The sequence below is a fragment of the Amblyomma maculatum genome, chromosome 3, assembly GCF_055883805.1.
Source record: "Amblyomma maculatum isolate TAMU_Amacu chromosome 3, ASM5588380v1, whole genome shotgun sequence".
Lineage (NCBI taxonomy): Eukaryota > Metazoa > Arthropoda > Arachnida > Ixodida > Ixodidae > Amblyomma > Amblyomma maculatum.
The window spans coordinates 161,459,831-161,475,935 of record NC_139346.1 but is presented as its reverse complement, the minus strand read 5'-3'; the positions used below and the strand labels follow the sequence as shown (position 1 = coordinate 161,475,935).

General features: G+C 47.8%; 1 protein-coding gene across 2 annotated transcripts in view; it reads right to left on the bottom strand.

Moving 5' to 3' along the window:
* Nucleotides 1–1,223: 1,223 nt before the first annotated feature.
* LOC146196665 (retinol dehydrogenase 13-like) overlaps nucleotides 1,224–16,105 on the bottom strand; it is a 36,837-nt gene continuing 21,955 nt past the window's right edge. The window contains exons 2-6 of one of the 2 annotated variants that reach the window (XM_084598437.1): nucleotides 11,499–11,741; nucleotides 10,564–10,849; nucleotides 7,308–7,503; nucleotides 5,331–5,549; nucleotides 1,224–3,701 (exon numbers count right to left, since the gene is read on the bottom strand). In XM_084598437.1, coding sequence (XP_084454563.1) covers nucleotides 3,690–3,701; nucleotides 5,331–5,549; nucleotides 7,308–7,503; nucleotides 10,564–10,849; nucleotides 11,499–11,741 — 956 coding nt within the window. In that variant the 3' untranslated portion in view covers nucleotides 1,224–3,689. Of the gene's footprint in view, nucleotides 5,550–7,307; nucleotides 7,504–10,563; nucleotides 10,850–11,498; nucleotides 11,742–16,105 lie in introns of both variants that reach the window. The other variant, XM_084598436.1, reaches the window with a different exon arrangement.

The following is a 16,105-nucleotide window of genomic DNA, read 5'->3' as shown; positions in this document are numbered from 1 at the left end:
ATTCGCGACTAAAAATAATCCGCACTATATGTAGAAAAAAATAGGACAGAAGTTGGACTTGGGTAACCAATGTAGTACAAGCTCCCATATATCGACTGTCCGTCACAGTTAAAGATTCCCGACCTAATTTGGGGCGTGGGTCACCGAAATTTAGTTGTTGGCCCAAGTCGGTCTTAAACGTGGGTCAACTCAATTTTCGAAATTAGCAAAGTCGTATTTGGGGGTTGGCCACCTAAATTTTAAAGGTGGCCAAGGCCATTATTCAAGCCGTACCTCTCTCACCTTTAACGCAGAATGAAGCGATAGCGGTCTTTGGATCCCCTGTGCACGGATGGAAGTTGATAAAGACGACCATAGATGCAGTGCGCATGCGCTACGCGAATGCCAGTAAAACAGTCAATGTCATCTGCTGCGGCGATAGCTACGACGTACTTACTTTCAAACGAGGAATACCTGGATTCGAATGCACTGCAACGGTTTTTTTTTTCTCGTTTAACTGCTGCTACGCTAGATTGGAAAGGTCACTTCAAGGACGAAATACACACAAACTCGAGTTCAGATTTATCACCGCATAGAGTCGTGCTTTCACACTAAGCGGAAAATCCGGCGAGGAGACGCGACTAACGCGTCCCGCACACGCTTCACGAAATTGTCAACAGTCGGCGCAGCCATCAGCATGCGCACAACCTGTTATGCTCACAAAAAGCAAGGCGTCGTTGTGCTGTGCGATGTGACGTCAGTGCACTTTAAAGAAGCCCACGTGATCGAAATTTCCGGAACCCTCCAATACGACATCGCTCACAGCAGGAATAGCTTTGGGACGTTAAACCCTATGAACTTAACCAAACCATCGTATTGTACTGGCTAGTAGTGTAATATAGGCTTGATGTAATTGTAACGTCAATTATTCATTTACGGTGTAATATTCCAGAACAAGAGCCACGAAATTTCTGGAGGGAATACACTGTACTATGGGGGGTAGTGAACTTCTGCGTTTCGACCCTGTATAGCTTTCGCCGCATAGCAACACAGAAAGCTGTCTCCGAGTATACAGCGGCTTAAAATCCCCGTCGAAAAGACACTGGTGACGCAAGCATCTTCGGAAGTATAGACTGGGAGGCTTCACTTGGCGTTTAAAAGCTGATCCAGTGCTTACTGTAAGTGTATGGTCACCGTGTTACTGAAACGGGTGCTCACAATCGAAGAATATCCACAATAAGACATCGAGAGTCGGTATGCTTTATTGAGACTTGTGGGACGCGTTCCATGTCATGCTGAAATTGTTGATTTGACAAAAAAGCGTTTAACAAATCTTTATTGTGTTTCTGCAGCCTAATCAGAACAACTCCTGTATAATATTAATGCCGATACGCTATTTTTGAAGTGAATTACTGTAGTTCTCCTTGGTTCTTCCGGGCATATGCGCCCATACAGCTAGCACCACGGGCGTTTTTATTTTTGTTGAAAGAACGCCTTATAGCATACATCTACAGAGTTGCGTTGGCACAAACAGAACTTATCACTCACTGATGATAAAAACAAAGAACAAAACAAAGGAATATGCTATATAGTGGAATAGTGGAAACAAACCAACAAAATACGTCGACAGTTACACTCCTCTCGCGGACACACTTAAACAACGCGCTATTCCTGGATACGTATCTACAATCAAGGGGCCATTCTTCTGGTGTAATTGCAGCATTTGGGAATCGTGGTGGGCTTACTTTAGACCTAAGGGCATATACTTAGCTATATAGGCACAATAATAACAAACTTTCGTCACAGTCAGTGGTTTCGGAAAGTATTAACCTTATAGAGTGATTTTCGCAGACTTAGTAGTCGGTATTGAGTCCTCGAATCAACGCAGCACGAGATAGTATTCTCACTTCACTAGATATCAGCTCGAGGAATAACATCTCCTGTCCTATCATTCGGCTGAATATAACACGAAGGCGGGCGAATTTTTTTAACAGCAAATAGAAGCGTAGAATACGTTGGCTATAGCCGGATACAACTAAAGTCTGCAGTAAGTGCTACGCACTTTCTCCGCGAAAGAAAGTAGTCCATTGTTTAATCCTTCTGGTTATCTAAATAAAAAGGTAAGCATCGCACCAAAATAGAAGCTCAAAAATGTATGTGCCTCTGGGGCGTTTGGTATGACTGCATATTACAACAATTAATTTCGTTTACTGTTCAGCGGATTAATACGAACGCCGCGATCCGTGGCCCATAGTTATCAACTGCAGTTTCTTTCCTTAACGAAGCTGTATCGTACTACAGTATTGCAGTGGTTTCTTGGTTTCTCGACGAACTGACACCTTGCAAAGGGCACGCACACCTCCTCTCATGAAGCAGCTCTGTTCAACACATAACGACTGCTACGCCTCACTTCGCTGCGATTAAGGCTGCTTCTAGGAGCCGAACTATGCGCGAGGCTCACCGGCACAAATGCAACGTCTCTGGACCTGCTTCGCCATGCAAACGTCGTGTCGGGCTGATCGCTTGCTTCTCCCTGCTCACATTTATAGTATGTCAACTGTACTTACAGGCCATCACTGAAGTCCTTGTGGCGTCACGCTGAGATAAGTGTTAGGTTGCGTGACGAAAAGATGGCTTTCTCTGACGTCACAGCAACCGCCACGTTAGCTGTCCAAGAACATAGTCCCCTTATCGCCACTTGCTCCGGCATGCAGCATGAAATAGTTATGCGTGGTTCTCCATCATGGCGTCCGCGACGTGACGTGCAAAGCCCTCTAACCACTGGCAGAGTCGTAGCACTTCATAGCAAGAACATCCTGGCTCTGAAAACCTTCAGCTGTATGTATACAAGGGAATTACGGAAAGTCCGTGTATCTTAATAGGTACGGCCTGCCACGTTTTTCCGGCGTCTTGTTTGTTTGGCAGTTATAGTCAAAATGGAAAGACGTTTTATGTGTGCCATCAATACAATATGTTATTATAGACAAATTTATAGGCTCTGCTACCACAATTTTAAGCAGATAAATATGAAGCGCAAAGAATAAATTAATTATTGATTTGTAAATGTGCATTCTATACAGCCTAAAATGGTCATTGTAATAGAGCAAAAACGTTTGCACGGACTCTTTCAACATATCGACGTCTTACTAAACCTGTGATGAATGACGTACCATATTCGCGGTGCCGGAAGACAGCAGCGCCGTGTTAGTGTTATCTGTGTGAAGCTATATGGGTGTAGCCTTAATGTTCCTCGCAACGCATTACACTCAACGCAGCTTCTGCCCTCGTTTTACGTAAGGATGGGAGTGTGTCATCTACTGTAAAAGCTGTGGAACAGAATGTACCCGCCGCTAACAACGACAGAAACACGCCTTTTTTTACTTTTTGAACAGACGATGCGCCGTACGTCGCGTACTACTTCGGCAACTGTATCCTGAACAGATGTGCCTTACGACCAACGACAAACCCCGGTGAAATTCGCGGGCCCTTAGTTTTGCGCAGCAAGCGAAAGGGGGCGTAGCAATCGGCATGACGGCACTTGCCAAAAATGATAAAGGGTGGAAAAGTACAAAGATACGGACAGCACAGACAAAAGAGTCACAGAGTTCTGTACACATTACAGGGCAAGGAAGAAAAAAAGAAACGAGATAACAACGAAGGACGCTTGTGCGCGTGAGTCAGCGTCTTCATCGTGAACTCCAGCGCCCAGGTCAGGCGTCGACCTGGAAAAAACGGAAGTCGTTGCTGCTTCCAATTATGAGTCGCCGCGGCGCCAAATATTACGAAGCACACAATAAAAGAGGCGCTATCGCTCATATAATTTGCCTGTATTCTGTTGCAAACGGGCAGCTGATATAGATACAGCTTAGCGAGAACGCTTGCGTCACACTTAAATCGAACACTCTTGTTTAGATTTTCGCTTTACAAGCAACAACCGTTGCGGACAGTGTGTGTAGTCCACAGGCACTGTGATAGATCGTCTTTGGTGTGAAGTTCGTGTTAAGCGTGGCGCATGCTGTTGGTTCCGCGATCATGAGGAACCGAACATCTTTGTCAGGCTAGCCCGCTACAGATTGCGTCATCGAGTCCCTCTTTTTCCAGGCAGTGATCTATCCTGTCTTGGTTGTGGACTTCACGGCTAGACACGACCTACGCTGCTCGCTTATCTTTTTTGTTGTTGTTGAACTTCGAGAAAGACTGCGGCGTCACAGGGCCGATATCATAAACAAACACTCTGGAAATGGTCACCTCGAAACACATTTGTTTTTTAGGGTAAATTCATGCGTTATGGTCTTCTGGCATGTACTTAGAAAGCCTATGTGGTCTTCCCGTCTCGGAAAGGGCTCGCTACAGCGCGGTCTACCGTTGGCGTTTCACAGATACCGCTATGGACAATAGCCAAGGCCTTGATTCCTGTCAAAGCAGGCTCCTAGAATTGAACTAGAACGTTTTGTAAATAATGGTTTGTGGAGAAGCATGTGGTAAAGTTTCACTTACGCGCTAAATTTGGACGTTTGTCGTGGCAAGGAAACAGCAGTCACGTCCTTTATTATTTTTGTGTGCGATTATGCAGTCAAGTACACCCGTGCACCGAAGTGTACGGACATGTGAGGCTGGAAGACATGTGAAGCTGCGCCTTAGTTTTATCTGGAAAGCCGTGTTGATGGTTGCAGTGTTGATGATGAATCTCCTCTACAGTGGTTCATCAAACGTTTTTACCTTCCCAAATGTGAAGTGGAAGCGAACGAAGTTACTTGTCGCCTTGTTAATGTAAGCGAACCACAGCGCCATTTAAACGATGGAGTTTCCGTGCTTTGCGGTCCTCACGCCACTCTTTCGTCATAAGTGCGAAATGCTGTCCATGGTGTATGACCGTGTCGCAGGACATAGCGCGCAAACGTGGAAAGCTACAGGCATGGAGACTATCACAGAGCGCCTTTGGTCTTTCTCTTATGGTCGTCTATGCTCAAATTTAGTCACTCGCCACTCTGTGCCGATACCGAATATTCCTCGTATCGATATGACCACTGAATATGAATATGAAACTGCGCAAGCCGGGGGCCACGGCTGACTTTCTCCCACAACCGATGCCGTAAGACATGCGCCATAGCGTTCCTCGATAGATGATTACGGTACACGTGCACGATTATAGTGTCATCACAATACTGCCACCTTCGGCCGTCTCGCCTTCTAGACTGTTACGGGGTAAAATGCAGAGCGTAAGCTCCGGGAAGCGCCGTAGCGAGCCCTTCCACTGCAGAAGGGAAGCCATTCGCGGTTTTCCCTTAGGCCTCTTCCTCTTCTTCTTCCTCCTCCTCCTCCTCCTCTTCCTCTTGCTCTTGGGGGCGCACCTGCTGTATGCCCTGCTGCATCCGCTGGGCGAACGCCTCCAGGTTGATCTTGGCGGCTGCGACGCCTCCGCCCAGATCTTCTTCCTCGGCCTCTTCTTGCAGCGAGAAGGGGATTCCCTTGGAGCGAATCAGCTCCTCGGTACGCTCCCACAGGCTGCGGGTTGCGTCCTCGGTCCACTCTGAGCTGCGGGCATCGTAGGCGTGCAAGTCCTTGATCACCTGCGGAGGAGCGTGCCACACCAGGCGAGCGTTAGGGCTTGGTCTTATTGCTGCAGCCTCGGACAGCGTGAGACAAGGCACGTACGTAACGCTGGCTGTCAGTTTTGTGTGCGTGTCTTGTCTTGCGCTGTTACAGTACACACTGTGTCAGACACACACCAATTCGTTATTACAACACAAGTCGGAAACTCATGCCAGAGAACTAAAGCATAACACTACTAAACACACAAGCGCGACACTTATATAAACATTTCATCTTGAGCATTGTGCTAAACTGTTGGACGGGTGGCAACTAACATTGACATGCTTGGAGGCTGACCCAGCAGCCCTCCGGAAACATGCATCAGTGCCACGACTGCCGTCATGGAAGCACACCGCAGACGTCAGTTAGTAGGTGAGGATACAATAGAAGAAAAACAGTGCACGATTGAAGTGTGTTTGCGTTTCCACCTTGTGAATTCCGTGTCTGTATGCGTGCCGAACGGTCGCTGCACCTGCGTCAGGTCTTCCACGGTGAGCCCCCAGAAGAGCGTGGAACGGGTGCAGATTGCACTTTACCAGCACCGTCACCGTCCGCAGTATTACGGTCTAAACTTCTTCGCCCCAAGAATTCTGCATGCTTTTATTATTGAGGTAGCCTTAGAGCTTGATGACCTCTTTCATACTTCAGCATCGCAGAGCTTGGACGTTGCACATTTTACTATATCGACATGACTTCCATAAACATTAGGACTCACACATCTACTGTTTTGAACTATCGCTTTTCTAGACGACCAGTCAAATGATGACTCGTGGACTTCGGTGCCTCAAGTAACCTTGCACAAGACGCTGATTGCTGAGAACTGCATGGATTTGTTCGTTTTCCACTTTTCAGCAGGATATCTGACTCAGTCAGCCCCGGTATTAGACATGTCTCATAAGGCTGACCGAGTCAGAGACCCCAAAGTACAACCATCTTTACTGCAGTGAAGGTGGTTGTACCCATAGAGTTTCTTACACTAACTAGAGGGAAAGCTAAGGGCGCTGCACTCATGGGCGCGCTAAGAATCACGGAGAATCATGCCCTACTTGATGCGGGACAGTCGGTTTTTCTCGGGTGCACGGAGTGGCGTTACTGTGATGTTTCTTTTTCGTCATCATCATCATCTCGACGTGCGTACACAAACCGCAAAAGCCATAATAGCGAAGGCGCAGAAGCAGACGCGACCAATAAAAGGTTTCTGTTTCCTGAAATGCCACTTAAGTAATTGTACAACCATAAATATGCCCAAAACGTTTTTTTCCTTTCAAAGTGTGCCTATTAAGTGCGAAATACTGGTATTTGTGTTGCTCGAAACTAAGCCAATAGGAGAAAGAGCCATCGCTTATATTGGATAAATTTCACACTGACATGCTGTTTCTCTCTTTTTTTTTTGCAATTTATAGTCAAGTTGAATATTAGAGCATTGTTTATGGTAGAACAAATTTATCTTTGCATTAGTTTTGGCCAAAAGTTGTAGTTCTGCACTCGGTAGCTCTCCGGCTCATGATTACCGATGAGATGATGCTTTGAGCGTCCATGATGGCTGAACCGGTCTTCAGGAAACTACGTGTAAACTCCCATAGATGGCAGCACAGCTTTCCCTCCAGGTAAGAGTAAGAAACTCTATGGTTGTACCGGACATGTAATAGGTCGAGGTGTAGAAGAGAACCTCGCCCGCACCACTATTGTATCGCAGGAGTTGCACAGATCAGCTAGATTCGGCGCCGAGCGTATACCTTTCCTGAATCCGACTCGATCTTTCGGGCCATGATGGCGTACATGACTGACTGGACGGCCTCCTCGGTGGTGCGGAACATGATGCGGGCAAATGTATGCATAAAGCGACCATGGAATCCGGGCAGGTTCTTGTACAGACTGCTGGCTATCAGGCCCGGGTCCACGCAGAAGGCTGCCACATCGAAGGGACGGTACCTGCGCGAAAGGACGCAGGCTCTCTTGTAAAAGGAACGATCAGGAAAAACTCATGCACGCTGTTTGTTTGGTTGAAATATATGGAGATTGACTCGATGATAGCAGATAGTAATTAGCAGGCTGAAAAACGTCTATCTGCTCTATAAAGGAGGTATGATTGGGTTGGTTTGTAGGGTTTTATGTAGGGTTTCTTAAGTGACTCAGGCTATATGAGAGACGCTGTAGTGGAGGGCTCCGGAAATTTCAACCACCAGGGGTTCTTTAATGTGCACTGACATCGCACAGCACACGGGCGCCTTGCGTTTCACCTCCATCGAAAAGCAGCCGCCGCGGCAGGATTCGATCCCGCATCCTTGGCACAGTAGTGAAGTGCCTTAACCACTGCGCCACCACTTTTTTTCATTGACAAATTTATTATCAGATTTTAGACATAAAGAACATTACTCCACACACACACCCCGCCGGGGTGGCGCAGTGGTTACGGCGCTCGACTACTGTTCCCAACGACGCGGGATCGAATCCCGGCCTCGGTGGCCGCTTTTCGATGGAGGCGAAAAGCAAGGCGCCCGTGTGCTGTGCGATGTCAGTGCACGTTAAAGAACCCCAGGTGGTCGAAATTTCCGGAGTCCTCCACTACAGCGTCTCTCATAGCCTGAGTCGCTTTGGGACGTTAAACCCCACAAACCAAACAAACAAACCAACACAGAATATTACGCGACAAGCACACAGCATGGGTTAAAACCATGCTATTTGGGCTGCGCCACCACGGCGGGTTGTAAAGGAGATATGAAATTGAAATAAAAGACAGCGTGGTCTACACTGATGGCGTGCAGAGCAAAGGAAAAACATTCTGATCAGAATGGACCACTCAATTCCAATGAACAAAAAGGTATGGTAATAAGGAGCATAATGGTATGCTATATAATGCACTGCCCACTGCACTTGTGGCGCGGTTGTTGATTAGGCTTACCTGTACGTGTTACCAACTTGTTTCGCACGATCTCGTACCTCTCACAGTGCATCTTTTAAGCACAAAAAACATGCGTGTTTCAGGAAGGTGCGGGTTGAAAAGCGTACCTGCGAGCCGTCAAGCTACTTTGTACCGCCGTTTTATGAAGTGAGTGGTGGTCCTAGGAGGCGGGGCTGTCTCCATAATGCAATTCGGGATCTCCGAAAGGCATTTTACTGTTTCGCTTCTAGTTGCTTTGGTAAGAAGTCAGCGCGAACAAGCATAAGCGTGTAATATGGTCCTGTGCGCTCCATGTCGTACATATTCATATCCTGGAACTCTTGTCACTTTTCCTGCATGGTGCCGGAGGACTGATTTTCTTTTGTGAAATTAACGTCCGCGGACAGCGCAGAACACTTTTATATATTAAATTAATCGAAGCAAGGAGAAGGAGGAGGAAACAAATTTATTTGAAATTTATTTGTGCATTACTAAGCGTCTAGAATGTCATGGACAGGGTCACCAAGGCCAACTGGTCTTTCAGCTGGTCAGAGGCTATAACCAAGCCCGCCACGTTGGGGAGGGTTGTGGAAAGTGAGGTGACTGGATTGCAATAGGGCAGGGAAATATGTAGTGTTCTAAGTTTGCATAGTGTTCAGAACCATTTGGGCATGCGGGGGAATGTCTGATTCGGTATAAGAACGATCGGCAGGAGTAAGGATTGTATATTTAGTTGTATGCGTCTAAGAATGCATATTTGCGTGGTACTGATGTATTTATCAGGAAGAGGAAGTGTATGAAGAGTTTCTCTAATGTTGTCATAGTGAATATTCATTTCTTTTTTGTAGTGAAGAGTAGTGTCCCACGTGGGTGGATAAGGGCAGGGAATTCCAGGAGCCCGGTGCTGAGTTGGCGGGCAAGGCGATGCGCTATACCTCATTGCCTGGGATTGCAGCGTGACCAAGAATGCACCTCTGTGTAGACAGTGTTGGGACGTAGTTTTATGAGAGCTCTGTGTAGATCATCCTGCAGTTCTTCAGGAATGCGACCAGTGTGAATGGCGCGTATAGCCTGCATTGAATCAGTGTATATGGTATATTCTGAAGGGTTAGGGGGTGCTTGTGCGAGGTCTTGAATACTGGCGACTATTGGCAGGGTCTCGAGAGTCGCTGTAGGAGGAGGATTTATGTAAGGGCCGAGGGTATGCGTCACTACCTCGCTACAGCTATCAATTGAGTAAGCAGCCGCTCCGACGTTAGTTCGTGGTGCATCTGTGTAGACGATCGTGGAATCAGTAGGGTGAACATGATTGGAAACGCGAGCGGAACGTCTGCCTAGGTTAGTATCGGGTGCAATGGTTTTTGGAATGGGGGCTACTCTGAGGTTATCTTGGAGCGGAGAAGGAGAGTAAATGATAGGGAGGTCGATAGGTTTGAGTGCAACTTGCTGAACTATCAAATGTCCTTGTTTGGTACTAGAAAGACGTCCCATCCGGTCGTGATGTTGTTGTATGAGGTCTCCCAGGGGCAAGAGTATAAGTGCTCCGTGGACGTATGTCCAGGGACGTTTAGGACAACCTTATACAATATATGAAGCAATGTCGAAGCATGGGTTATTTTAAGAAAAGATGCCTATGTCGTTTGCTTTTCACTTGTCACTTGAAATTTCATGACCCCATTCGGGTCTATCAGTGAAAGACCTCTTCAGACCTCTGAGCATTACCTTTACATGTTAGGGATTTGGAGCGCCGGAAACGCACAGGAGCTAGGCTAGAAGCATATAAACTCTATGGATTAGAACTGCTGATGATGCTTGACTGAATTGGTACACCATCTTAAAGAACGGCGCGACTTTGACAAGGGCTCAAGGAAGATACACAGGGACGCAACGCCAGTCCATGCATATCGTCTTTGTCTAAGCCGTGCTGGTATTCTTGAAAACATACATAATCGTCTATAAACTTATTGAGGATACCGTCTGCACGCGCACTTCTATCTGGCGGTCACAGGACACATAACACATGCAGCGGGAGCATTTCGCTTCGATCTATAAGCGCATGCACCGCACCGACAATGATTTCTAGAGATGCAACGCCGAAGCAGCAAACATACCTCCGGGCGAGCTCCTTGTTGAAGAGATAGAGGCCCAGCTTGGAGCTCCGGTAGACGCTGCGGTAGTCGTAATGGGTGCGCACGTGCTTGTCCTCCATGTCCTCGAGGTCGGCCATGTGGCCATTGCGGAAGCCGCCGCACACCACGTTGATGACGCGTGCGATGCCGCCCGGCGTGGAGCGAAGCTTGTCGATCAGCAGGGTGGTGAGGAAGAAGTGGCCCACGTAGTTGACGCCCATCATCAGGTCGATGCCGTCCGCCGTGAAGTCGCGGCCACTCAGGATCGCTGCGAGCGTCTCGTCCATTATATATAGCTGATTGCGTTGTTATACGTCTTAAACGATCGGGATCGAAAGGAACAATGATTGCGATAATTTGTGAATTTCGAGACACTTTGGACATTATGAGAAAGTCGTTTTGTTTCGGATACGCTCAGCAGGCTCTTACTTCTTGGTAATGGCTTTTTTTTTTGCAAGATTTGCTCAAAGTATCCAAAAAATAAAATAAAAACATTAATTTCTTTTGGATTTTTTAACATTAAAGTTGGAAGTGTTGTAGAAATTTTTTCGGAAAGCAAGGGGACGGGGATCAAAAAATTATTACAGAACGAAACAGAACTATGTTATCGAGGGTTTAAAAGAACAAAATAATGTGCCTACGCCCGCAGCACTACACGGCTCGCTATGGTGTCTGTGGAGTACATGCGGGATCATTTTGCCAGTGAACGTAAATCGAATGAATCGTACCCAGAAGCAAGCACCAGGAAGTAAAGACCCGTTATAGTAGTACACCAAGAAAAAAAGCATGCTTGCAGATCGCATGGCCTCTTTTCTTCGGTTACGGAGGTTTGGAATGCAGTTATATAACCGCATAGTTTCTTTCAGGCGCCATCGCATGGCATTCTCCTCCGGCTGCCAGTCAGCATGCATGCTTACCGGCGTTGTTGACGATGCAGTCGAGGCGCTCTTCGGAAGCGATGAGCTCCTTGGCGAACTCTCGGATGGACTCGAGGTTGGTGAGGTCCATGTACATGACGCGCACGTTGAACGAGCCGGTCTTCTCGCGCAGGAAGAAGGCGGTCGAGTCGCGCCTCAGCCGAGTGCGGCACGCGATCACCACGCGGGCGCCCCGCCGGGCCAACTCCAGGCACAGAGTGCGTCCCAGGCCGTTGGAGCCTCCTGCATTGGCGAAATCGATGGGCAAAAGCCATTGAATGACAGCCGAGATGTAGCGCAGTAAGCTTTTGTACCGCGTGCCCAAGATAAAGTGAACACTTTATTCAAGACATGTAGATTAGGACAGCATGGCGGATTCATTTTGAACGAATGGAAATCGCAAAAACGGATGCTTGAATACACAAACGACGAGCCCTTTATGTATCTGTGTTATGTGGTCCGGTTTCAACCTCTCCAACCGTAAAAAGCGGTCGTCGCGTGTGCTTTCAAGTGTCTCGTCCTTTTTTGTGCGTTAGTTTGTTGGGTTTAATATTCCATAGCCTTGAGTCGCCGTATTGGAGGGCTCCAGGAATTTCGACCACCTGGGGTTCTTTAACGTGCAGTGACATTGCATTGCACACGGGCGCCCGGCTTTTCGCCTCCATCGAAAAGCGGCCTTCTTTTTTTTTTTTTTTTTTGCGCTTTGCACCTACATGAGAAGTCCTTCGAAGAGTGGAAAGGAAGGGGATGTGTTGGCTGTCGCGGAGGAGAAGAACCATTGCCGAGTACATCATCCCGAATGCTTGATGGACTACATGTCGCCATATACCTCCACGTTCTCTGCCATATAGCGGCCATCGTACTGGTCGTTTTCCTCTGTGATAGCTGAAGTAACCCCTAAACAATGACTTTGGTGCGTGCAAGTCTCTGGTCTGTCTATTACATAGACCACACGCATCAGTGGACCTTTGAAAGATGGTAACTATTTTTGCCAGGTGTTTCAAGAAAGCCCTACCCTTATCTTAAAAGAAAAAGTTCTTCCAGCTGTGAACACGGCTTTTGCGGCACGGTTGTACTGGCGAATTAAGGCAGGCATAAAAAAATAAGCGGGAAAAAAGAAACGGTAACTAGTAAGCTGGTTAAGTAATTTAATACATATTACAATTGGGGGTACGTCCAGTTGCAGTTACAAGTTTGTAGCCGGTTGTCACAAAACAGCTATATCAGTTATTACAATTTCAAAAACAAGGCCGCCTTCAAAGCTGTGGCTCAACAAATTTTGGTTATCTCGCGCGAAAATGCCCATGTTTTCGAAAAACCCGCGCTTGAAGCAGCACCTCCAGCTCCGTCAGTCAAAGTATGTCACCTTCTTTGTCTTGCGTGGGCCGGAGCACCAAACAGCGGCGAGAACCGTAGTGCAGGTGGAATAACGAGGGTGACGCGTCATTTGAGCTAATGACTGACAGCGCGTGGGATTGACTTATAGAGTGGCAGTTCTAAGGCAAGGCCAGCTATGTTGCTCTGCCGAAATGTGCGCACAAAATGTGTGTACAAAAAGTGAGGCCAATGTGACAGTGGCCTAAATGACATAGTGTAGTGGTAAGGGATTAGTGACCGGTGATTAGTGATAGGGGGTTGGGGGTTGGTGATTAGTGGTGGGCGTTGGTGATTCATGGTTAGTGATAGGTGATTAGTGATAGATGATCAGTCATGGTGGTTGGTGATTGGGGATAAAGGGGTTAGTGATAATGGTATTAGCGGAAATATATTAATGAGATTAGCGGTAATTGAACATATGGTAGGGGATATGGTGATAAGACGTTAGTGGTATACGGGGTTAGTGATAACGGAGTAGTGATAAATGGGTCCGATTCCCGTAAAGGTAGTGGGTTCGAGTCGCATAAAGGCCATGGGTTTGAATTCCGTAGAGGTAGCGGGTTCGAGTCATGTTACCTGGCTATGCGAGTCTCACGTGGCAACGTCACGTGAGAGTCAAGTTCCATGAGAATGTAACGAGGCTATGAGAATGCCACGCAATAAGAGCGATGCCGTATCGTCAAAACTTGCAGGACCACTGCAAATGACGCGCGCCAAGGAACGCCACGCTACAGGAGCGATGGTGTACCGTCAAATCCCGCACTTGCAGGAGAATTGCAACGAACACGAGCCTAGACAGCTAAACTTTGTTGATCCACAGCGCTGAGGGTAATCGCTTTTTCAAAATTCCAAAAACTGCATGGATACCCGCCTATAACTCTCTAGGCATAACTGTAATAGTCAAAAAGTTAGCGGTCACAAATTAGTTAACCAGCTCAAAAATTAGCATTATTTTCCTTTATTTTCTGATGTCCGCCGACATTGATACAGGCGTGCCGCAAAAGCCATTTTCATACCTTAGAAAGCCTTTTTTTATATGTATAACACTGCTTGTATGCTAAACCTCCCCTTACGTAATGCACCGCGGGGACATGTAAGCTAATAAATCGAACTTAATGTGACTATCCGCTAGCCTGTTATCCAACTTTTGAGCACTCAGAATAACCGTATCCGTATTTTACGTGATCTGGGGTTGCGTAATAGAGTTTTTGTCTTCTGTCGTAACAATTGCTGCAAAGAAAACAAAACACAACCGGTCATGCGATCAATTCGTGGTCGGTCATTGTCGTGCTCACGTGGTGTACATAAAAGTGCCATTCGTGCACGTGAGATTCAGGTCTGCAACCTACGTATGATGCCGTTTATAATAACACACATTGATTGGTCACCTGAAAAAAAGGGTTAAAAATAAAATAGAAACTGCAGTGATTACAGTTCCCACAACTATATGGTCAACCTGTGATTAATCACAATGGAGAGTGGTATCACCGTGTTTAATGCCACCTCTTCCGGTTTCGTAGTGGCAACACCCGGTTCCGCGTTTCGACCAATCAGAAGACTCGAGGTCACGTGAGATAGCGACACTTCGATAACGACGCAAACTCGGAATACGGGCCCGAACGGGCTAGCCAAGGAGGATGTGCCACCTTGAGGTGCTCTCCCCTGATGGGGCTTGTACAGGTGGGTCACCACCGCTTGCGGCGGGGGCTAGCCTGGCACCGAATTTTTATCTGTTGTAGGCCGTCATTGCACACGCCACCGCTGGTGGTGGACGACGGCTGTTGTTGCGGCACGCGTCTTTCTTTCCCTCTTCCTTTTCTTTCTTCTCTATATTCTCTTCTATCTGCACGAGGCAGCGGAGGTAGCTCAGCTACAGAGGCAGTAGCAGGCCCGTGCATTTTCTTTTCCTTCTTCCTACAGCCACAACAACAACAACAACAACCTGGAGTCACGTGATCCAGTAATGTGATCAATTCGTGGAACAAGCAGAACAAGCACGCCAGCTAGCCCGCTTGCACATCAAGGGACAACAAGCTGCCGATGCCCAACATTACAACCTTCGTCACAGGGACGTGCACTACGAACCGGGTGACCGCGTGTGGGTGTGGACACTTGTGCATCGCAAGGGCCTGTGTGAAAATCTCCTACATCGGTATTCAGGCCCGTACAAAGTCCTCCGCCGCCTAAGCAACGTGAACTACGAAGTTGTCCCTGACGGAACAATGACAGTGGCTCATCGGTGTCAGCGGCCCGAAGTCGTGCTGTTGTTGTTGTTGTTGTGGCTGTAGGAAGAAGGAAAAGAAAATGCGCGGGCCTGCTACTGGCTCTGTAGTTGAGCCACCTCCTCTGCCTCGTGCGGACAGAAGACAAAATAGAGAAGAAAGGAAAAAGAAGAGGGAGAGAAAGACGCGCGCCGCAACAACAGCCGTCCGCCACCGAAGCAGTGGCGGGTGCAATGACGGCATACAACAGATAAAATTCGGTGACTGGCTAGCCCCCGCCGCAAACGGCGTTCACCTACCGTCTCAGCCCCGTAGGGCCAGGAACTGCCACCCTTCACCACCTCTTTCCCGAAGTCGTGCTCGTGGTGAGGCTCAAACATTTCTTTTCGCGGGACTGAGCGTCATAGACGCTGTGGTTACCAGCTCTACATGTATCATCTTGCCCAGGCTGTGTAATGCTTCTTTGTGCTTTGATTGTGTGGTTCTTTTTTGTTTCGTCTTTTTTTTTGTACATAAACTAATTTTTTATGGGAAAGGAAAGACGCGGTAACTGTCTCACTTGTTTTCTGTGGACACCGCAACCTGCGCCGTAAGGGAAGGGAGGAAGATGGGAGTGAAAGTGGAAAGAGAGAAAGAGGAGCCGTAGTGGAGGGCTACGAGTAATTTCGACCACCTGGGGATCTTTAACGTGCGCTGACATCTTTTTTTTGTACATAGCTCTTTTCCATATGCTTACTTTGGGGGGGGGGGGGTTAATGCCACGTGCCTAGCACCGCGTGGCCTCGGCGCAGGACCGCAACGACGACGAAGTGGCTGTTGGTGGTGGTGGTAGAAAACATTTATATAGGACAAATACAGGTGGTTATGCGTGAGCTGACCCTTAAGGGGCCAACCCTCACAAACACTAGGTGGAGGTCCCTAGTTCGGGACCCCAGTGGCGTCTGCCGCCGCTCGGGCTCGCCCGACTAAGGCCCGTTGGGCCTTCAGGTCGGAGCAGCCGAGCAGGGT